The 19,380-nt window shown below is 39.8% G+C and overlaps 1 protein-coding gene across 3 annotated transcripts in view; it reads right to left on the bottom strand.

Annotated features, from left to right (window-relative positions):
• The window catches only part of syne1a (spectrin repeat containing, nuclear envelope 1a), a 147,269-nt gene that overhangs the window by 45,533 nt on the left and 82,356 nt on the right, over positions 1-19,380 (bottom strand). For all 3 annotated transcript variants that reach the window (XM_058755665.1, XM_058755666.1, XM_058755667.1), the window contains 19 exons: positions 17,643-17,969; positions 15,374-15,526; positions 14,630-14,797; positions 14,260-14,436; positions 12,436-12,582; positions 12,194-12,319; positions 11,621-11,797; positions 10,793-11,058; positions 8,503-10,666; positions 8,059-8,396; positions 7,755-7,899; positions 7,448-7,657; positions 6,060-6,340; positions 5,566-5,731; positions 5,292-5,447; positions 4,898-5,050; positions 4,198-4,380; positions 3,926-4,063; positions 3,638-3,823 (listed from right to left, as the gene is read on the bottom strand). In XM_058755665.1, coding sequence (XP_058611648.1) covers positions 3,638-3,823; positions 3,926-4,063; positions 4,198-4,380; positions 4,898-5,050; positions 5,292-5,447; positions 5,566-5,731; positions 6,060-6,340; positions 7,448-7,657; positions 7,755-7,899; positions 8,059-8,396; positions 8,503-10,666; positions 10,793-11,058; positions 11,621-11,797; positions 12,194-12,319; positions 12,436-12,582; positions 14,260-14,436; positions 14,630-14,797; positions 15,374-15,526; positions 17,643-17,969 — 5,661 coding nt within the window. The remainder of the gene's footprint in view (positions 1-3,637; positions 3,824-3,925; positions 4,064-4,197; positions 4,381-4,897; positions 5,051-5,291; positions 5,448-5,565; positions 5,732-6,059; positions 6,341-7,447; positions 7,658-7,754; positions 7,900-8,058; positions 8,397-8,502; positions 10,667-10,792; positions 11,059-11,620; positions 11,798-12,193; positions 12,320-12,435; positions 12,583-14,259; positions 14,437-14,629; positions 14,798-15,373; positions 15,527-17,642; positions 17,970-19,380) is intronic.

Raw genomic sequence — 19,380 nt, 5'->3', positions numbered from 1 at the left:
CAATTCCGAGCACTCCAGGGTGATTATGAACATGAAATTATCCAGCCATGGCTTCCTGTTTCACAGAAATATAAATAGGATGGAAAACAAAGCCGAATTCCCTTAATCATCCATAACAATGAGAAAAACCAAAGAATATATTTCTGATGTGCAGCAAAAGATAATTGAGCTTCACAAATTAGTGAAGTTGCTTTAAGAAATTCATTCTGGATGAGGGAATGGTCTCTGATCTCTTGTCAGGTGTTCTCTAACCTCATCAGGCATTATAGGAGAAAATTTAGAGCTGTTAAACTGGCAAATGGAGGTTTCAAGAAGTATTGAATAAAAGGGTGCCGTTAATTGTGACCAATATGTATAAGAGAAAAACATTTATTTCATAATGATATTTCCCCTCATTTTAAATTCTTATCATCCAATGAAAGGTTAGAATTTTGTGAATTTTTAAAATAAAAGATCAAAAGGATTAACAATGCAGATTCATTTTCATTGATCATATTTACCAAGGGTGCCGATATTTTTGGCCATGACTGTACATGCTTTCATAGTGTGTAACTTCAAGCAGCAACAAACCAGATTGCAAAAATAAAAAACTAAATTTTTTAAAGGATTCAAAACACTCTTCCAGGCTGGCATTCAACAGACAAATAGATAGTTCCACTATATACAGTGGGGCAAAAAAGTATTTAGTCAGCCACCAATTGTGCAAGTTCTCCCACAAGATGAGAGAGGCCTGTAATTTTCATCATAGGTATACCTCAACTATGAGAGACAAAATGAGGAAAAAACAAATCCATAAAATCACATTGTAGGATTTTTAAAGAATTTATTTGCAAATTATGGTGGAAAATAAGTATTTGGTCAATAACAAAATTTAATCTCAATACTTTGTTATATACCCTTTGTTGGCAATGACAGAGGTCAAACGTTTTCTGTAAGTCTTCACAAGGTTTTCACACACTGTTGCTGGTATTTTGGCCCATTCCTCCATGCAGATCTCCTCTAGAGCAGTAATGTTTTGGGGCTGTCGCTGGGCAACACGGACTTTCAACTCCCTCCAAAGATTTTTGATGTGGTTGAGATCTGGAGACTGGCTAGGCCACTCCAGGACCTTGAAATGCTTCTTACGAAGCCACTCCTTCGTTGCCCGGGCGGTGTGTTTGGGATCATTGTCATGCTGAAAGACCCAGCCACATTTCATCTTCAATGCCCTTGCTGATGGAAGGAGGTTTTCACTCCACAACTCACGATACATGGCCCCATTCATTCTTTCATTTACACGGATCAGTCGTCCTGGTCCCTTTGCAGAAAAACAGCCCCAAAGCATGATGTTTCCACCCCCATGCTTCACAGTAGGTATGGTGTTCTTTGGATGCAACTCAGCATTCTTACTCCTCCAAACACGACAAGTTGAGTTTTTACTATTTTGGTTTCATCTGACCATATGACATTCTCCCAATCCTCTTCTGGATCATCCAAATGCTCTCTAGCAAACTTCAGACGGGCCCAGACATGTACTGGCTTAAGCAGGGGAACACGTCTGGCACTGCAGGATTTGAGGCCTTTGTTACTTTGGTCCCAGCTCTCTGCAGGTCATTCACTAGGTCCCCCCGTGTGTTTCTGGGATTTTTGCTCACAGTTCTTGTGATCATTTTGACCCCACGGGGTGAGATCTTGCGTGGAGCCCCAGATCGAGGGAGATTATCAGTGGTCTTTTATGTCTTCCATTTTCTAATAATTGCTCCCACAGCAATTATTGTTCTTCACACCAAGCTGCTTACCTATTGCAGATTCAGTCTTCCCAGCCTGGTGCAGGTCTACAATTTTGTTTCTGGTGTCCTTTGACAGCTCTTTGGTCTTGGCCATGGTGGAGTTTGGAGTTGGACTGTTTGAGGTTGTGGACAGGTGTCTTTTATACTGATAACGAGTTCAAACAGATGCCATTAATACAGGTAACGAGTGGAGGACAGAGGAGCCTCTTAAAGAAGAAGTTACAGGTCTGTGAGAGCCAGAAATCTTGCTTGTTTGTAGGTGACCAAATACTTATTTTACCGAGGAATGTACCAATTAATTCTTTAAAAATCCTACAATGTGATTTTCTGGATTTTTTTCCCCCATTTTGTCTCTCATAGTTGAGCTATACCTATGATGAAAATTACAGGCCTCTCTCATCTTTTTAAGTGGGAGAACTTGCACAATTGGTGGCTGACTAAATACTTTTTTGCCCCACTGTATATGTATATATATGTGTATATCATAAAAGGGGAAGAAAGGAGAATGATAAAGAAGCCTGTAAGGGTGGTGCTATGCTAAACAGGGTATTGATATATCAGCATTAGGCAGTATAACCACCTGGTTGATTAACAGAAGTGCTAGCTCCCCCTTGTGCCGCTTCAATATAGCTATCGTGATTTTGACTTCGGCTATTAAAAAAACCTACTTCAGTCCACAGCACCACTAATTCAACAGTCAGACTGCAGGTTAAATCATGTGGGGACCCAGAACCTGAGGAGTTACTGAGATCACAACCCTGATAAATCACCACAGGGCTCCTGAACAAGACACTAAAGCTCTTTCACTTCAGAGTGATTTACTTCACAGAACGTCTGCTAAATGACAAGACTTAAGCCCAAAGAATACGAGCAGCTCAAGTGGGCCTAAAATTGTATAAAATGGAACTTTAAACCAAATCAATGTAGTTCTCTAGTGAACATTGAATAAAATACAGAGCACAGGCACTATTTGGCAAAATTCCACAGTATGGTCCTAGTTCTGCAGTAAAGAAGGAGAACAAGGATAAAGAATAAAAAAAAAAAAAAAAAAAAAAAACTGACATGCACAACTATATAGGAAATATGTTTCATGGGACAATAGTTAATTATATACTATACTACTACTATAGATTATAAAAAAAGTATTTGACTGCAGAATTCCAGAGACATAATAAGTAAAATACATAAGTCATCTTGCAAAATCTCTATACCATTACACACACAAAACCTGAAGAGTGAGTCGTACAATTACTCATTTAAACATTTGCTGAAACCTTTAAATTTTAAAATGAAAAGTTATAAATCTGCTCTCTAATAAAAAAATGGAAGCACATAATTAATCTAATTTCTTTATGGCACGATGCCAGTTATATAGTTATGGTATGCATTAAGCCAGACAATCTATGAGGACTAATTCATGGGCACAAATTTCATTCACATTACTGATTGCATGGTTTAACATAAACCTATAAAACAATGTTAAGTTAAAGCAGTGTTGTAAACATACAGCAATCTAATGAACAGACATCAATTATGTCTACCAAAGAAGATGATGAAGAATTACACTGCTAATTTAACTGGCCACTAGATGGCAATGTTTTTCTAAAATACAGCAGACATGAAGCTTGAACCAGACTGAGGCAGTGATAGTGCAGTTTTTTTTTTCTTTTAATTTTCTAAGATGATATAAGAATAAAACGATTTGTAAAAATCATCATGAAGGTGTTTACAAGACTGAAAATGAGGCACTGAGCCTTTACCCATACTTTTATACAGCATGACACATCACAGAAAAAATATTAACTATAGCCACTGCAATACTCTTTTTATATTACTTTTATGTAGTGCGACATGCTGCTATGTATTACCTTGGCTGCGTCTTGTAGCATCAGGAGTCTTGTTTTGGCTCTCTGCTGCAGCTCTTCAGCATGTCTGCTCAGTTCTGCCACCTGCTGGTGGAGAGCATCTGTCTGAACCACCTCCCCCAGCAGTCTCACCCTCTCCACCAGACCCTCAAACTCTCCTTGGAGATCTTGCCACTCTTGCAATAAGGCCTGATTGAAATATATCACAAAATAACATTACATTTCTACCTCAACAGCTATTGAAAATTCAGAAAAATTGTGGTCTGATCTGGCTAAAGCGAGTGTCACCACCTGATGGGTTCTGATCTGCTCCTGCATCTGAAAGGCTGGACTCCACATGATGTTGGCTGACACCACAGTCTCTGCTTTTTCTGTCCAGTTGAGAGTTAACGTCAGCATTTCATTAAATTCTTCAAAGTTCTTTTCTGCCTAAAATAGAGAAAAAGACCAATTTGTTGAATGCATTTTATTTAAAAAAAATGATCAAATTTGAAGATGAAGTGTCAACAAACAGAACTGCAAAAATAATAATTGTTTTCAACCAGGTTTCTCCAAATGCTGACCTTCTGAAGGCTTGTGGTCCTTCCCTCCGCCAGTCGGCTGGTCTGAGCATGAAGCTCAGTCAGTTTACTCAGGCTGGAGCCCAGCTGTTTGGCTAGGAGAGGATTTTGCTCACCAAACTCCTGCACCGCCACATCTAGCTCAGACAGAGCACGACCACACTCCTCAAGCTCCTCAAATAGAGTCTGGATTAATAGAGAAAGAAAATGGCAGAGAAAAATATGTTTTAAGCTGTAAAAATGCAATGATGAAAGTGTTGTAAGAAATAAACATTTTTGGCAATTTAAATAAGCTGAAATAAAATGTAATTTAAATATTAGATGAAAAAACAGTTTCAAAAAAATGTTAGAAATGTTGCATTAGCAAATAATTTAAATAAATAAGTTAAAGTACTAAAATGACAAACTAAAACAAAATAAAGCTAAATATATACATTTAATTAATTTAAAAAATAATTTCTAATTTTCCAAACATAAAAATTGAAAAAACTAAAATTACAAACTAATTTAAAATATTAATAATATTAATAATAACATCAGAACACTAAATAACACTGCCTTGTTATGAATTCCACTCATCGTGATATATTAGGCTGCGCAGAAGTCATTCTGAAGCACACTTCTGTCATCATTTACACTGTGCACTTCAGTAATCAGGGCAGAGTCTGTACCACAGCTTCCAAAGACTGTGCTGTATTCATACCTCTGTCTCATCTTTAGCCTCCTCAACATCCACAGCCTTCTGCTTGAGTTTCAAAGAGATGAGTTTGACTTTCTTTGAGATATTCTGAAGTCTGGAGTTAAAGTCTTCTTTAATATCTCTGCTGTGTTGGACCTCTCTTTCCCGTGCCTGCACCTGAGCAAAGGAGAAATTAATAGGAAAGTTATAAAGAGACAATACCTATGTTCTGTAGTTAAAATCAATACCAGTTAATGGTTTTCTGTTCTTTCTTTTAAATCAAATTAGGCTGGTCAGGCTGCATTTACATTGCAATGCCTACTGCAAGATCTTACATTTTTTACATGCTTACATTAATCCCTTAACAGAATTCACTTGGTACATATATTCTTGTCATTTCTAGTATGAATGAAGGTACCTGATCTTCTGCAGAACCCAGAGCCAGTGTAACCTCTGCCAGCTGGGTGCTGATCTCTGAAGGAAGGATGGCATTGAGGTCCTGGTATTTCATCTGCTGACAATCTGCAATCTGCTCAAGGTTCTGGCGGTGAGACCGCATGCCTCCATGAGCATTCTAGCAGATACCACAAAAACATACCATACTTATCATGAGCGAATTAAACTGGGTTGTAGGATGTTAGAATGCGAGTACTATCTGCATCTCCTCCACTGTATAAGGTGATTTGCAGTACCTCCAGGTCAGTAAGCAGGTTATCCAGGTCTGCTGTGGGGCTCAGCAGCAGCCCCTGGGTGTCCTGAATCCAGCCTTTCAGCAGGCCCAACTCCCTCACCACTTCCTCTCTCTCCCGCAGCTCCACCTGCACCTGCTGTCTGCTAGCACACACCTGCTGCAACAGACTGAGGAGAAAAGGGATGCAAAAAATACATATTATGCAAATGATTGAAGATGTAAAAGCAAATGACAGAAAAGTAGGGTTGGAAATGTTTCAAAAAATTCCTGGAAATAGTTTCATCACATTTGGTTTGGTTAACTTTTCTTCAACATCTGCATTTTTCTGCAAATGTTTTCAAGTATTAATTAAACATTCACGGAACTAAAGAAGTTGTCTCTATAATTTTACAACTACAACATTTAGTGGATTTATTACCTGCTCTTGAGCAGTAAGACGGATAGAATGACAGATAGAAGAGACACAGAGACAGACAGATTGATAGATATTCATACTTGTCATATTTCTCCTGAATGCTCTGAATTTCCAGCAGACATGGATTGTCTTGGTTGTGTTTACTGTCTGTGGTGGATGCAGAGGCATGAGGATGGAGAAACAGGTTGAGCACATGGTGTCTGAGCAGGGTCAGGGCGCTGCTCTCTCTCTCTACCTCTCGACTGAAGGAATCGTGGTACTCCAGAAGGCTCTGCAGGGCTGCCATACTAGAGGCTTTTTCCACCATGTTGTCAGGAACACGACTGTGCAGGTCCTCACAGGCAGCCTGCATTTTCTCCAGCTAATCACAGAGAGATGTGGAATGGGTTACTCCAACAGATTCTACTGCTGTTAATATGTGCTATAACATTGTCATGCTATAACATTTATTTTATTGCAAAAAACAATGCAAAATAAATAAATAAAATGTTTTTCTTGTTCTTTTTATCTGTATTTTTTGTAATATTTAAATGTTCGGTTGCCATGTCAGTGATGTTACAAGTTTTGAACGTTCATTCAGATTCATGTTGAGTTTTAGATTCAATCAAAAGTGAGTTATTAAGAATTAATGCAGAGTAATTTACTCCTAATTTTTCATTCACTGAATGAAAGAAGGTTTGGATATCAGTAACTGGTCACAAAACAGCAGCTATCAGGACATCAAGGAACTCTTAATAATGAATTACTGTTGAAACAGATGAAAAAAGCATAACACTCCTCTCTTTGTGCTACATGCAGCTTTGCAAGCAACTGACTCATTCTTACTGAGTGATGTCATATCCTCAGCTGAACAATGAAACAGGCTTAGGTCACAAAGAAACTACACAGAATTAGTGTGCACTGCCAAAAATAAACAAGAAACAGTTACTGCTAACATGCTACTAATATGGCTTTTTTCTTCAATAATCTTTTGTATATTATTCATGTTCTATAATCATATACACATAAAGAAGTACATATAGTGAGTTACACAGCATATCCCTCCATCAATGATGTCATTTCCTGAGATTGCAGCAGAGATTTATGGGAGAAGTGGTGAGTTGGCAACTTCCATGTTGGGCTATTTTTGTATGGACTGTCATTGCCAAGCATTACATCATTCTCAGGCCATTGCCGGCAACTGATGCTCTTGTCTGATCGCAGAACCACAGCCAAGATTTATTCAGCTCTACTACAGGTTCTCACTGCTTACAGAATACTGTTTTTCTTTTCTTTTGGTCTGTTAGTTTACTTAGAAATATGCTATTTGGGCATCTAACAATAATTTTATGGCATTTTATCTGCTTAGCAATCAAGTATTGATTTGAACTATTGCATTTGTTTGATTACATTCTCTGAAGTGAAGAATCGTATAAGAGCATCTTAGTATAATGAGTTGAGAATATCTGTCCCTGGTAAGTTTCCCTACCTTCTCCCTGGTGCATCTCCAGTTATGTGCAGAGTCCTGGAGGGCTTTCACCTGAGCTCGAGCAACACTGAGCAACCGAGTCCACCGATGGCTCAGTGAACAGACTGACCGAGAAGTAGTGTCTTTTATGGCAGGCTGATCAAACTGTGCTGCTTTTTTTTTCAGGCCATTCAGTGCATCTTCAAGACTCTGAACTTGTGACTCAATATTCTGTAGAATAAATGGAAGCAATAGGAAATATTTAGAAAAACTGCAATATATCAATGTATTAGGAGTTTGACAAGGAAAGAAATGCTTAGTCATAGACCTGGTATAAACAAAGCTTGTCTTCAGCTTCTTGTTCAGAGTTTGCTCTGGCAGTTGTGAATTCCGTCAACCTTTTCTCAACTTCATTCATCTGCCGGATAACTTCATCTGTTTCATCTTGAAAGGATCTCCACTGAGTTATGCTTCTAACAGAGAAATAAAGCAAGTGTGTGCAACAGTTGTAAAAAGAAAATAGATATCAATGTCTGTAAATCATGTTGTTAACATGAATAAGGCAGATACAAGTTTGGGTCTTGTGCACCTGATTTAAATCTATTTAAATGTCAAAACCTCATTAGCATTACCGTTGCAAGTTGTCTTGATGTTGTTTTAGCTGCTCAAAGACCTCTGTTCCCTTGTGATAAGAATCCTCACAATGTTGCTGGATTTGCTTCATTACAGTAGGGCTCAAAAAGTCACCCATTTCAGGTACTAGACCTTGCATTTCTTGCATCGTACATTTGACAGTTTGTTCCCGGCCTGTTAGATTCTTTAAGTCCTTGAGGCAGTCTGAAATTTTCTCCAGGTCTACCTCTTGTGGGGCATACTCAAGCAGAGCACCAGCGTCCTCAAACCACTGCTGGATGGATTGTAAGGAATGGTGGTATCTCTGGAGCAGAGACAGAATAGTCTGCAAGGCCACCTGAGGATACACATTACAGTTTAAAGAAACATTAATGCCAACTTCAGTATTTCATTATTCAGTTTAGAAAACATGGGCAAACTCTCAGGTATTAATAATACCTTACCTGTTTGGTGTTGACAGCTTGTTGAAGATCATCCTTCAGCTTTGAAATATCCATTAGAGTGGTTTCAAAGAGTTTTGGAAATGGCTTTTGGTCGTTGACGTACTTCTGTTTTTCTTCATTAGTCATATATTCTAATAATCTAAACCTAGATTTCATTTGTTCTTGAAGTGCTGACAGTGACCTGACCTCCTCCTGCACAATTTCAATTTTTGCTTCTTCAAACATTAATGGATATCTTAATCGATCCCTAAGACTCTTGAGCCAGTCTATTGATACTTTAATATCAGTTTGAAGATCCTTATTTCCCCTAAAACCTCTCTCACATTCTTCTATGTGTGCATTAATCTTTTGCTTTAGAGTTAGTAGTTGTTCCTCTCTGAAGATAACCTGAGTCTTAAGGGTCTTTGAGTCAAAGTGCTGATTGAGGTCATCATTTTGTGCTTTGAGACCCTCTGGATAGGAACTAACCTCTTTAAGACATTTTGATAGGTTGTGTAGAGTAGATAATCTGTCCATGGCATCTGCCTCCTCATCTCCTTTGGAGTCAAATTTGCCAAGCTGTTCCTTAAATCTAGTAATGCTATAGTCCATTTTCTCAATAACTGCTCGATGGTCATTTAATATTTTTAATGTTTTCCTTAATTCTTTCATCTTACACTCGATCTGCTGGTTAAGACTGCCGTGGAGATGAACTAGTTGGTCAATGATTTCAGGAGCATATGGCTGACCAGTGATAAGGAAATCCTGAGTTTTAACCCTAAGATCTTTCATTCCCTGAAAGAGATTTGCAAGACCTTTCATGAGATCTTCATAACTGCTGTGCAATCTCTCTCCCTCTTCTACACTTTGGTTGGCTGACTTCATCTCTAAACTATCACACTTCTCCTGAAGTTCCTTCAAAGCTTTTCGAGTGACATCGATGAGGGACTCAAACTCCCTGCGCTCCAAAAGCACTTGTTGGATCCTGTCACGTTTCTCTCTGATCAACAACAGCATGCCATTATATTGTTGTGGAAGGCCATTAAGTTTCTCATCTAGGTAGCAGTGGTCGACCTCATTTAAGGTGGGAAGAATCTCCTGTCCTGCCCTTTGGACGATGAGCAAAAGGTTTTCATACTCTGAAGCATGATCAAGAAGCTGTTGGTATTCTGTCAACTGGTTCTGAAGCTCCTCATCATTGCCGCTCAGGTCAATAATTGGAAATGTAGCTACCTCTGCTTGTTTTAGCCACTCGCAGATCCTGTCAAGGTCCACTTTAAAGTACTTTCGAATGACTAGTGCTTTCTCCAGATGCTGCAGATGCTCCGTGCTCTTCTGAAAGGAAGCCTCGTAGGTAACTTGCAACTCCTCCAGCTTCTGAAGGGTCTCCTTCTTCTCCTCGTTGGTGGCATCCTTCACTAATTCTCTTCCTTGTACCCAAAGAGACGTGAGCTCCACCTGATATGCTCTTAGGCTGCTGGTAAAATTCTTACAAGTTGACACCTGCTTGTGCAGTACATTTGGTAGGAGTGCGACATGATCATCTGCAAGAGCCCTTTGCTCTTGCTTCCTGATCCATTCAGCTGCTCTGTCGAGGGCTTGTAGGAACTGCGTTCGTTCTGTAAACACTTTGCTGAGGCTTTTACGATACTGAGCAGCCTTAGTTCCAAGCGATTCTATTTCTGCCTGTGCTTCCTGGACCAAAGTCTGCAGTTTCCTCCTTTCATTAAGACCTAGGCGAGAGGAAAGACTATTGGCATCTGTCATGGCCTCTGCCAGAAGCTTCTGTTTGGCCTCCAATTCTGCACAAAAGCTCAAGTGATCAAACAGAAAGCTTTGGGCCAAATCTGGAGGGGGGCTGGTCTTGAGAACCTCAGACAGGGATGGCTGCTGCAACTCAGCCCACTCCTGAGTCTCCCGCAAATGGTCCTCGATTTGACTGAGTTCTTCCAGTGTTTGGGCTGAATCTTGTATTTTCTGCTGGACAAGCGATTCCACCTGGGTCCAACGTTGCTCCAGGTAACCCACCTGCTCCTTAACCAGGTCTCTGTCTTCTAAGCTCAGACGAGGCAGGATCCCGTGCCTATTATTTCTTAGGTCATCAAGCACACATCTCTGGTCCTGCAGGTCTGTGGATAACTTCTTTAAGGCATCCAGACACTCAGTTGTGCTCTCAATATCTCCCCTAGAAAAGATTTAGTGCTTTTGTGAACAAAGAGAAGAATGACTGACAATAATGTCTAAAGAACAACACATGGCAACTATCAAAAATAAATATGGTGTGCAAAATTTGAAAGGAAATGTTGCATGCCTGGCCAATTGATCCCATTTCTTGGACAGCTGGTCAAACAACTCCTCCACCATACAAATGCAGTCATGATAGTCCCCGCTCCTCTGTAGATCCTCCTCTTTCTGTTCCAGCAGCTGTGCAGCCTGTCTGCCCAGATCCAGCCAAGCACAGCGCAGCCGCCCAACTTCCATAAGCTCAGGGGACTCCTGACCAGCCGTTAGCCTATTGATGCTCTCTCTCAGCTGGGTCAGATCAACCTGCCTGGCTCGCATCTCCTGGATAAAATCCTTTGTGGCATGAAATATGGGGTGTTATTAATAAATACTGCCTGTCTTTATTTGATATCCTGCCAAATGGACAGCTCTGGATGACACCCTCTGTCACTGGCAGAGAGTGAGCTTTGAGGTAATTGGGGTTTTCATTCAATCTATTGTTGACAATTCTCAGCACATCCAGAGATGGTAATATGTGCTATTTTTCACACACAATGAAAGGGTCTGCCTGGACGCTGTTATTACAGGCACTGACAAATCAATTCACACATCTATAATTACACCCAGACGAGTAATCTGGGGAGAAATCTTTATTAATGAATTTTGATGCTTCCTGCCAGGAAATGTAAGAGAGGGCAAAGCTCACCAGAGCTTTCAGCAATACATAATAGACTGCATCTGATTAACTGATATACTGTACAGATAATGTACAAAACTTGTGCATAAGGTATTAATGTAATATAAAATTTGCTGTAGTGTTTTTCAAAAATCTCATATAACCCATGGTTCATACAAATAGGTAATCATTTTTGCTGTCTTCTAATGGCTGTCATCTGGACACAAAGCTGTCGCTTACCTGAGCCTGGTCCAGCTGGTTCTGAGCAACCTTTGGCTCAAGCTCAGCTGGCCTCCTTAACATGCTCCGAAGGAGTTGTTCAGCCTCAAGAAGACGACACTCAAGGTTGGAACGCAAGTCTTTGATCTCTCTCCAGTTATCTGCTAGTTCTTGAGATTCCAGCATTCTCTCCTCGATCTGCATTGTGTGGAAAGCATCTCTAAATATTTTCCAACCAAATCTATGGGTTTTGTGATGTATTTTCATATTTTCAAATTGAAAGTCTGGGTATGGGACAATCTTAAATCAATAAAACCTACACAAACATCTTTTGAAAAGTAGCAAAAAGACATTGTAAAAAGATTTACAGATTTTATGTAAGGAAAATTGGTTATGTTAAATAAAAAACAAACCCTGAAATGAGATGGGAGGGGAAATGCAAAGTTTTTCTGGGGAATGCAAAAGCAATAAAACTATTTTTTCCTCCTATCATCCTTTAGGAGCTCCATATAAAAGTGCCTGTAGTTGAAGAAGCAACTAAAACCTGAAGTTAGAAGACTTTAATGTATTCTTAAAATTCTATTTATCACTCACCTGAAGTTTGACCTGCTGTATCTCAGCAGCCGTCTCTCGTACCTTCTCATCAGAAAGATCACAGGTGGAGCACACCAGCTGCAAATAGGTACTAGCCTGTTCCTGCAGAGTTCGTTCCTGCTTCATCTGACGGGATATTAAGAGACCCCCCGAGAAGAATTGATGATAGAGTCCGGCTTTCTTATATCAACTTCATTGTGCCACTTTTGTGTACATGCACAAAGCAACATAAAAAAGTATACCTGTGCTAGCGCCTCCTTTAGGCAGAGTGGTGCATGTGCAGGAAGCTGTATCTCCTCTTGTACATTTGAAAGCCATGTCTGACACTGTTGCAACGTATCCCGCAGACTAACATGCTTCTGCAGTTCCCGATCCAGACTCTGATACACCTGCACACACAGACAAATTTTGCCTCAAGACTCAAAATAACCACACTGCATGAAGTAGCCAAAAGTAATTGGCTAAAACTGAAACAATACCACTTGCAGAAGCCATAACTGAGCCAATTCAAAATGTAACATTTAAATTATGCACCTCAAAGGATATTTTAAGTAATCCTAAACTGTATAAAACAGGAACAGCATGACTCTGACATATTTGAGGAGCAAAACAGAAAACGACATGAGTGGGGCATACGGTTAACCATGCTAAATCGGGTCAACATAAAGCAAAGCCCATTTGACAGGTGTTGAATGCTCTGGCATCCCTAATCCCGTGAGCAGAAAAGCTGACGCTGATTGACATTCTTAATTCACGAGCCCTCGCGGGGGGCAGGCAACGACAGGCTTGCTTTGGCAGACGGCAGGAGTTGGCAGAGCACATGCAGACTGAGGAACTCATTGACCAGACTGCCAGGTGGCGGGATTTACCGGATGGCATTGTTCTGGCAAGGTTGGCACAAGATGTTGGTACGGGGTATAAACTAGCAAACCAGAAGGGAGGGGTTTTATCAATGTCTCGGCTTGTTTTGATGGAATTGGACTTGATGGGCAAAATAAAACTGGCATGGGGAAGAGGGCGAGGTATTAATAGACTGGGTGGTTTGCTCAGAGAGTGACTGAGCAGGCAATGTGTCAGATGGCAGAGAGTAGTTGCCATATTAGGGGTGCGTGTGATTAGGGTTCTTAGAGGAAAGCAGGTGGCAGCTTTTGGTAGGATACTGCTAGAGCTGGAGTAGGGGGGAGATAGTGATTTGCAAAGGGGGGTATATGTGCTCACTTTCATTGCCATGGGCTTTAATGATACGCTTTCATGGAGAAATGATTTCTTAGTGCCTCCTGATGGGTCTCCTTGTAATGACACTGGCACGCAGAAGTCAAAATGTCAAGTACATTTCATTGCCAGAAGTCCCTAGTTTATTGACTGCTTAGTAAGGGTTGTTTAATCTGATTTAAAAGACAAATACACTGAAAGGAGAATTTTGTCAGCACTTTAATGGACCTGTGCAACTAGGAAGCCAGGCAGGGTGGATTAAAATAATCAGGAGGTTCTGGAAGAGTGGCAGAAAGCTGGCACACGCTTGAGCTTGCTGCTGGAACAAAGCTTTGATGTGAGCAGAGGGACAATAAACAATGACACCAGCACAATGACTGGAAATCATACAATTAATGAGCACTAAAACTTCAAAATTGCAATATAGGAGAATTTACTGGAAATAACGGATAATAAATCAATAAATAAATATTATTATTCACCGTTTATTAAATTATTATTATAATATAATATAAATAAAACTGAAATGCACTAAAAATGCACTAAAACTCTCTTGTCATTTTCAACCAAGCCAGAGGCATTTAAAAAAATTTCATGAGTTGTTAACTATCCATGACCTCCGCCCCCATGTGGTTGATAGGACATAATTGGCTGCTTTTTAACAGCTAGTTGATGTTTGCAGATATTTTTACAGGCCAATAACGGATGCACCACTGTGTCCATCGTTAAAAGTCACATAACCACACTCCTGCTTATATTAACTGTAAGTCTTTATATACTGTTGTAGGTCTATATGCACAGTAAACATCGGCACAATGCTGGTCTTGTGCTGGTGTGTTGGCAAGTAAACTCACACGCTGGGCAGTGCTGCAGATGGCAGAGTAGCTGTCTCTTGCTCCCTGCTGGTGGTTCTGAATTTGCTGGCGAAGCCGAGCCTGGAGGCGCTCGCTGCAGCCGGACAACAGCTCCTCTCCCTTTTCCTTAAGTGTAGCCAAACGCTCCTCAAAACCCGCTATCTCCTCCATAATAGCCTGAGATTAGACAATATGTGCAAACATAAATTTAAACAAAAGGTTCTCCTACTAATAGCTTTATATTTTTGTGAATACCAATATTAACTGAAACTGTAATGACAACATTTTTTTATGTGGGTAAACAAAATGCAGATGTGTGTTTGGTTATTTATAGGGTTCTGCTCTTCTGTGAAGCTTTGTGATTTGTCACCTTATGTCTGGCTAGCTGCTGAGTGGCAGCTTCCAGGCCACCGCCTGATGACGGGTCAGGAGTCACCATCCTGCTGGACATCTGCAACAGCCAACGCTCAATTTCTTGTAGATCTTTGTGGTACGCTTCCTGTTTCTTCACCTGGGCCTCCAATCTGTGAACGTGGGTCTGAGGAAATATATTTAAATTACAGAAATGATCAAGACATTTGCAAGCACTCACACTGAAGCACATATATAAACACACAGCTGGAAACTCTCATGCTATAAGGAGCTTCTGACAGCTGCAAGCATGAGATGAATTATTTGAAAGTGAGTATTCATGGCACTGATTGCAGGGTTAATGGATGCCTTCTTGGAGGAAATAGCACATAAAGCCTCCAAATTAATATTCAAAAGCTTAAAAGGGAAATAATCTACACATTCATAGCAATTTGTTTCTCCCCACTCTTTATAATTTGCAATTTAGTTTTAAATGATTCTGTATGTATATGACTGTTACTCTTCCAAATTGCTAAAGCAAGCACTGATATGTAAATGTTGGAGGTCATACATTAATGTTCTGATATCACAGCATGTTTTAAATTACCCATTTTACTGATTAGAGTCTATAACATGCTGGGTGGACTTAGCAGTAAGTGGGGTGCATTATGTACATTAGCATATGTAACTATTTCACAACAGCAAATGTTTTCTATGTTATGCTGCATTTAAAAGATTGCTTTTGTAGTGTTTGTGAGCACACCCTTGCTGAGCCACACAGCTCCTGGTAGTCCGCCTGTAGTCTGGTCATGTTGTCTGTGATGGAAGGGGAGTGGAGGAGGGTCAGCAGAGTTTCTCCTTTCTCTAGCACAAAGCTCACGGCAGAATCTCGGGATAGCAACGTCTGCTCTACAGCCTGGACACAACAGAACAATGAATACAGATACACAGACATACATGGATTATTCCGCAAGGACACATTAAACTGATCAAAAGTGAACACTTGTGCATTGTTAAAAGATTTCTATTTCTAATAAATGCTGTTCTTTTGAACTTCAAATTTATTGAAAAATCCAGAAACAAAATATTTCATGATTTCCACAAAAATACTAAGCAACACAATTGTTTTCAACATAGAAAATAAGACATGTCAGTAACACTTTAGTATAGGGACCAATTCTCACTATTAACTAGTTGCTTATTAGCATGCTTATTACTAACATATTGGATGTTAATTAGTGCTTATAAAGCACATATTCTGCATCCCTAATCCTACCCAATACATAAACTTAACAACTACCTTACTAACTATTAATAAGCAGCAAATTAGGAGTGACTGAAATGTCACTTGAGCACCAAATTAGCATATTAGAATTATTTCTGAAGCATCATTAAGGACCAGGCTGCTGAAAATTCAATTTTGCCATCACAGCCATAAATGACATTTTATTATAATAATAAAGAGTTATTTAAATTTTTCTATATTTCAAAATATTACTGTTTTCTAGGGCTGCAACTAACGATTATTTTAATAATCGATTAATCTGTCGATTATTTTTTCGATTAATCGATGAATCGGATTTAAAAAAAAAAAGCATTCATTTCCAACCCTTTATTCAAAAACAGAACTAAAATCTTTAGAAAGTGCACAAACATGTTGCTCCTTGAACATCCCTGAGCTGTTATAATAATAATAGGGGGGGGGGGGGGGGGGTGCAAAAAATTAAATAATTTAACAACACTGCGTCGTTAGCGTTGGTATTGTATCAGACACCTGCACTTAACATTATATGAAAATCAAGCTCAAATGGAGTTAATAATGTTTTTGACCAGAGAATGACGGAGATGGAGTGTTTTGTCTGTCGTTAGAACGGCTGTAACTGTTATGCAGTGCATAAGTGCATTAAGTGCATTATGCTTTCATCAACTTTTACAGGTTATATAACTTTGATTGTAGCTATATGGGCGCTTAGTTTTTTCTTGTTGTTTAATACACTTGGCCAAAATCTCAAATTAAGCGCTTATGCACATAATGCACAGGATATTTAAAACGTATATAGACAGCAAATAACTAATTCTTCTCCACTCTTCAAACACACAAAAACATTATCCTTTACTGACATAGTGTTTGAGTAAAGAAAACGCTGTACTATTCAAACACCAATTATTTATTCACCCTTGCATTGCGAAAAAGCAGAGATCTCATCTTCTCCAGGCTGTGCGCGCGTCAATCTGAACGGAGGCGGGTGAAGTTACGAGGTCTCGCTGAGAGCTCGATGATCCAATGGCGTTACGAAGTTTTACTGACAAGTTATTTTAATGCTTATCATTGGTTTACTATTTTTAAAACTCTCTGATTTAAAATAATAAAACGAATTATAAGCGACTCAAGTTTGGATAATTTTTCACAGCACCTGACTGGGCTAGGGTATGGCAACTGCCATACTCTGCCATACGCAAACGCCGCCCCTGCTCCCACACCTTGGATGACTTGGGTCGCACGGATTTCTCTGCCTCCGCCATGTATCTTTCCTCTACCTCCGCTCGTTTTTTTTTTACTTTTTGTTTTTTATTTATGAGGCGCCAAACTCTAGCACTCTAGCAAAAAGCTAGCATCCGTGCGCGAGAGAGACCGAGTGTGTTCACTTCGCTCCGCGCTCAACTAAAGTTTTTTTTTTTTAATAATCAAACGTCTCCGCGTCGCGCGACACAACGAATCGATTATGAAATTCGTTGCCAACGCTTTTAGTAATCGATTTTTATCGATTTAATCGATTCGTTGTTGCAGCCCTACTGTTTTCTGTATTTTGCAGCCTTCATGAGCAAAAGTGACTTAATATAAAACTGATTTATATATATGTATATTACATATATTTTTAAATTACAGTATATACATATCTTAATGCTTGCAAAAGATCATTGACAACCCTACTGATTTTAAAAGTGACAAGGGGGACTACCACTTTTGTTGACAGAGCTAGTCACAAGTACAGATTTCATATCGGTTAAAGACTGTAAAACAAATCACCTACCTTGTACTTGTTCAGCTGGGCTTTCCTCTGGTAAAGTTCTGCTTTGGGTTCAACAGTAGAACAGAGAAGAGCTCGAGTCTCCCTAAGCCACTGCATTTGGCTCTTGTAGCGCTCTTGGAAATCTTTATAGAGCACTATGCTCCTTTCCAGGGTTGCATGCTCTTCCTGTAGCCCCAGAATAAGCTCTTCGAGCTGTGATCGGCCTGTTTGCACTTCCCTCTCTAGCCTGGATGCTCCAGGGTCATCCAAAAAGGAAACGGCCTGCTCTGCACTCTCTCGAAGTGTTTTAAGCAGGCTGTGACCTTGATCCATGTCCCCCTGTAGAGACTGTGGGGTGAGAGAGTCTTTTAAACAACGAATGAAAGGGTACAAAAAGAACAACAATAATAAACAAACAAAAATCAATAATTTAATGAGCCACAGGAAAGATATTTATGCCTTCCCCAGTGTGCAACCAAGACAAGTATAGAATTTCCTGTTTCTGACAGCTTCTGATCCCCTCTATTCACATGGAGCTTCAGGTTTTTAGAACGCTCCTCTGAAGTGGACTTTTCTGATGGGTACTTTGAAGCCTGCCAGGCTCCTGACACCTGTGTGTGCAGACCCAGTGAGGCCCCAGTTAGAGATATGAGAGGAAGACCCAATTACCCAGGCCTTAAATGGGACTGCCGCAGCGGGGTTTCCCCGGCAACGACCGCACTCAGCCCCTCCTACTCCTTTACCTTTAAGCGGGAAGCTTCTCTATATGATATCAGCCTCTTGTCTCTACAAAGAGCAGTACATGAGAGCTGGACAGCTGGATTTGGAGCTACTGCTGCGGTACTGACAGAGAAAGCAGCCTCAGTGTTTTAATGACCATCTTCACACACAAATAAGGAAATGAGAAGTTAGTGATGCGAAGAGGTGTAGGATCCAAGGATAATTGGGTAAAGAAATATGATCTAGTGATAGAAATGTACACTTAATTGGCTGTTTATTATTCACAAATACATGCATCTATACCATTGACATTACCATTTAATGGAGTGGGTGCACATAAAACACAGATAGCCTCTATATGACTTTTCTATTAACATCTGTGTGGCGCTATTGATCTTGACAAGATTATATGCATCAAATGAGTAGTATATGTATATGTGTGTAAAGGAAGAGTGTGCTATGTGATGTTGAAACCGCAAGGGCATTGCATCAATTACACAGTCTGTGCCAGCAGGTTCCACAGACAGACCGTTCCTTCATCTCTGCTATCACAGTGGGGGAGTGTGTGAAGTGGCTGTGTGCGTGTGTGCACGTAGGGTGCGATCACGCTAAAGCTTTCTTTTGCTTTGTGTAGTAGACATATTGATCATATCCTTAAGAAGACAAAGAGACTCATACATGTGCACACATAGAGACACACCAGCTCTTACGATCTCAAATATGAGTGCAAAACTGTGCCAGGCCCACTGAGAGTCCTAGTCTGTGGTGTGTGTGTGTGTGTGTGTAATTTTATCAGGCCAAATCAATAGCTGTTAAACCACAGGATAAAAAGGGGTGACAGTTTCATCTGTTCATCTGATCCTTCAACTCTTAAAAGGAAAAAATAAAACCCTGTAGAAGCGTCTATTAAAATGTTTTGTTCTTTTAATCTTAATTATTTTCATGATTTCATATATATATATATATATATATGAGTGATATGATATATATTAGTGCTGTCAAACGATTAATCACGATTAACCGCATCCAAAATAAAAGT

This window comes from Onychostoma macrolepis, chromosome 20, assembly GCF_012432095.1.
Source record: "Onychostoma macrolepis isolate SWU-2019 chromosome 20, ASM1243209v1, whole genome shotgun sequence".
NCBI lineage: Eukaryota > Metazoa > Chordata > Actinopteri > Cypriniformes > Cyprinidae > Onychostoma > Onychostoma macrolepis.
This window is presented reverse-complemented; position numbering and strand designations above follow the sequence as displayed.